At 41.0% G+C, this 2543-nt stretch overlaps 1 protein-coding gene across 1 annotated transcript in view; it reads left to right on the plus strand.

Annotated features, from left to right (window-relative positions):
• LYPLA1 (lysophospholipase I) overlaps nt 1-2543 on the plus strand; it is a 77940-nt gene that overhangs the window by 58965 nt on the left and 16432 nt on the right. The window contains exon 6 of the mRNA XM_011937584.1: nt 370-471. Coding sequence (XP_011792974.1) covers nt 370-471 — 102 coding nt within the window. The remainder of the gene's footprint in view (nt 1-369; nt 472-2543) is intronic.

The raw sequence follows: 2543 nt of genomic DNA on the forward strand, positions 1-2543 counted from the left end.
AAAAAAAAAAAAAAGAAAAGAAAAAAGTAAGTAATACCGATTTAAGACAAGATTGGATTTCATGCTTTAAACTCTGCAAAGGAGAAAATATAAATTCAGAATATTCCTAAGGCATGTTGTAAGTGCAGCAGTTTCCCATAGTACAAACTATGTCTCATCGGAAAGAAAGTCTGTATGTTCTCTGGTGTAGAGAACCGAGTCCTTTAGGACACGGTGGGGTGTGTTTGTATTTCCGCTATTTGCCTGATTTGATTTGACATCAGCCACTGAGTTTGATTTTTTTATGGATATCATTAGTAACAAGAAATTCCCTAAATTGCTGTGGGCAAACGTGTGTGTTCCATTGACTTTCCCTGCTTGTCTTTTCAGGGAGGAGCTTTATCTTTATATACTGCCCTTACCACGCAGCAGAAACTAGCAGGTGTCACTGCACTCAGTTGCTGGCTTCCACTTCGGGCTTCCTTTCCACAGGTAACTTGGTTGATGCACTCAACATGAGATTACTGAGCTAAAGGTAGCTAGCAGATAATGTTGGAGATAAAGTCATCTTGTTTGTTTTTTTTTTTTTTTTTTAATTAATGGACTTTATTTTCTGGAGAAGTTTTAAATTCACAGCAAAACTGAGCAGAAAATACAGTTACTGTCTACCTCCTGTCCCCACACATGCACAGCCTTCCCACCATCAGCATCCCCACCTCCACAGCCACATATTTGCTGCAGTCAGTGACACTACACTGACACAACACCATCACCGAGTCCTCAGCACTCATCCTTTTTTTAAAAAGAATTTTCTTAGACTTTTGTGATGTTTTACTAAGCCTTATCTCTGTATGCTATACTGTCTTTATTGTGGAGTACATAGAATGGAATTAGAAAGACACCTTATTGTCACAAATCTTAAAAGGATTTGATACATTTTAGGATATTTATGAAAATGAGGACTCTTTTTAACACATAGAAATAATACTTATTTTTAGGCCAGGTGTGGTTTCTCACGCCTGTAATCCCAGCACTTTGGGAGGCTGAGGCAGGCGGATCGCCTCAGGTCAGGAGTTCGAGACCAGCCTGGCTAACATAGTAAAACCCCAGTAGCTACTAAAAATACAAAAATTAGCTGGGCGTGGTGGTGCACCCCTGTAATCCCAGCTACTCGGGAGGCTGAGGCATGAGAATCACCTGAACCCAGGAGGTGGAGATTGCAGTGAGCCACAATCAAGCCACTGCACTCCAGCCTGGGCTACAGAGCAAGACTCCGTCAAAAAAAAAAAAAAAAAAAAATCATTTTAACTAGGGTGAGATGATACTTAATTGTAGTTTTGATTTGCATTTTGCTGGCTATCAGTGATATTGGGCACCTTTTCATATGCCTGTTTGCCATTTTTATGTCATCTTTTCAGAAATGTCTATTCAGATCTCTGGCCCGTTTTGTTGTTGTTTGTTTTGTTTTGTTTTTTTGAGACGGAGTCTTGCTCTGTTGCCAGGCTGGGGTGCAGTGGCGAAATCTTGGCTTATTGCAACCTCTGCCTCCTGAGTTCAAGTGATTCTCCTGCCTCAGCCTCCCGAGTAGCTGGGGCTACAGGCACGTGCCACCACGCCCAGCTAATTTTTTTATTTTTAGTAGACATGGGGTTTTACCATGTTGGTCAGGGTGGTCTCAATCTCTTGACCTCGTGACCTGCCCTCCTCGGCCTCCCAAAGGGCTGGGATTATAGGCATGAGCCACTGTGCCCGGCCTGACCCATTTTTTGATCAGATTATTAGATTTTTTCCTATAGAGTTGTTAAAGCTCCTTGTATATTCCGGTTATTAATCCCTTGTCAGACGGCTAGTTTGCAGATATTTTCTCCCATTCTGTGGGTTGTCTCTTTGCTTTGTTGATTGTATCCTTTGCTGTGCAGAAGCTTTTTAACTTGATGTGATCCCATTTGTCCATTTTTGCTTTGGTTGATGTGCTTGTGGGGTATTTCTCAAGAAATTTTTGCCCAGACCAATGTCCTGGAGATTTTTCCAGTTTTTTCTCGTAGCAGTTTCATAGTTTGAGGTCTTAGATTTAAGTGTTTATTGTGATTTGATTTTTGTATACAGCAAGAGATAGGGTCTAATTTTATTCTTCTCCGGTTCAGTTTTCCCAGCACCATTTTTATTGAAGAGACTGTCTTTTCCCCAGTGTATGTTCTTGACACCTTTGTCAAAAATGAATTCACTGTAGGTGTGTGGATTTGTTTCTGAGTTCTCTATTCTGTTCCATTAGTCTGTGTGTCTGTTCTTATGCCAGTACCATGCAGTTTTGGTTACTATAGCTCTGTAGTATAATTTGAAGTAAAGTAATGTGATTCCTCTAGTTCTCTTCTTTTTGCTTAGGATAGTTTTGGCTACTCTGAGTCTTTCGTGATTCCATATAAATTTTAGTGGGCCAGGCACAGTGGCTCACGCCTGTAATCCCAGCACTTTGGGAGGCCGAGGTGGGTGGATCATGAGGTCAGGAGATCGAGACAATCTTGGCTAACATGGTGAAACCCTGTCTCTACTAAAAATACAAAAAA

Source organism: Colobus angolensis, unplaced genomic scaffold (genome assembly GCF_000951035.1).
Source record: "Colobus angolensis palliatus isolate OR3802 unplaced genomic scaffold, Cang.pa_1.0 Scaffold166, whole genome shotgun sequence".
NCBI classification, from domain to species: domain Eukaryota; kingdom Metazoa; phylum Chordata; class Mammalia; order Primates; family Cercopithecidae; genus Colobus; species Colobus angolensis.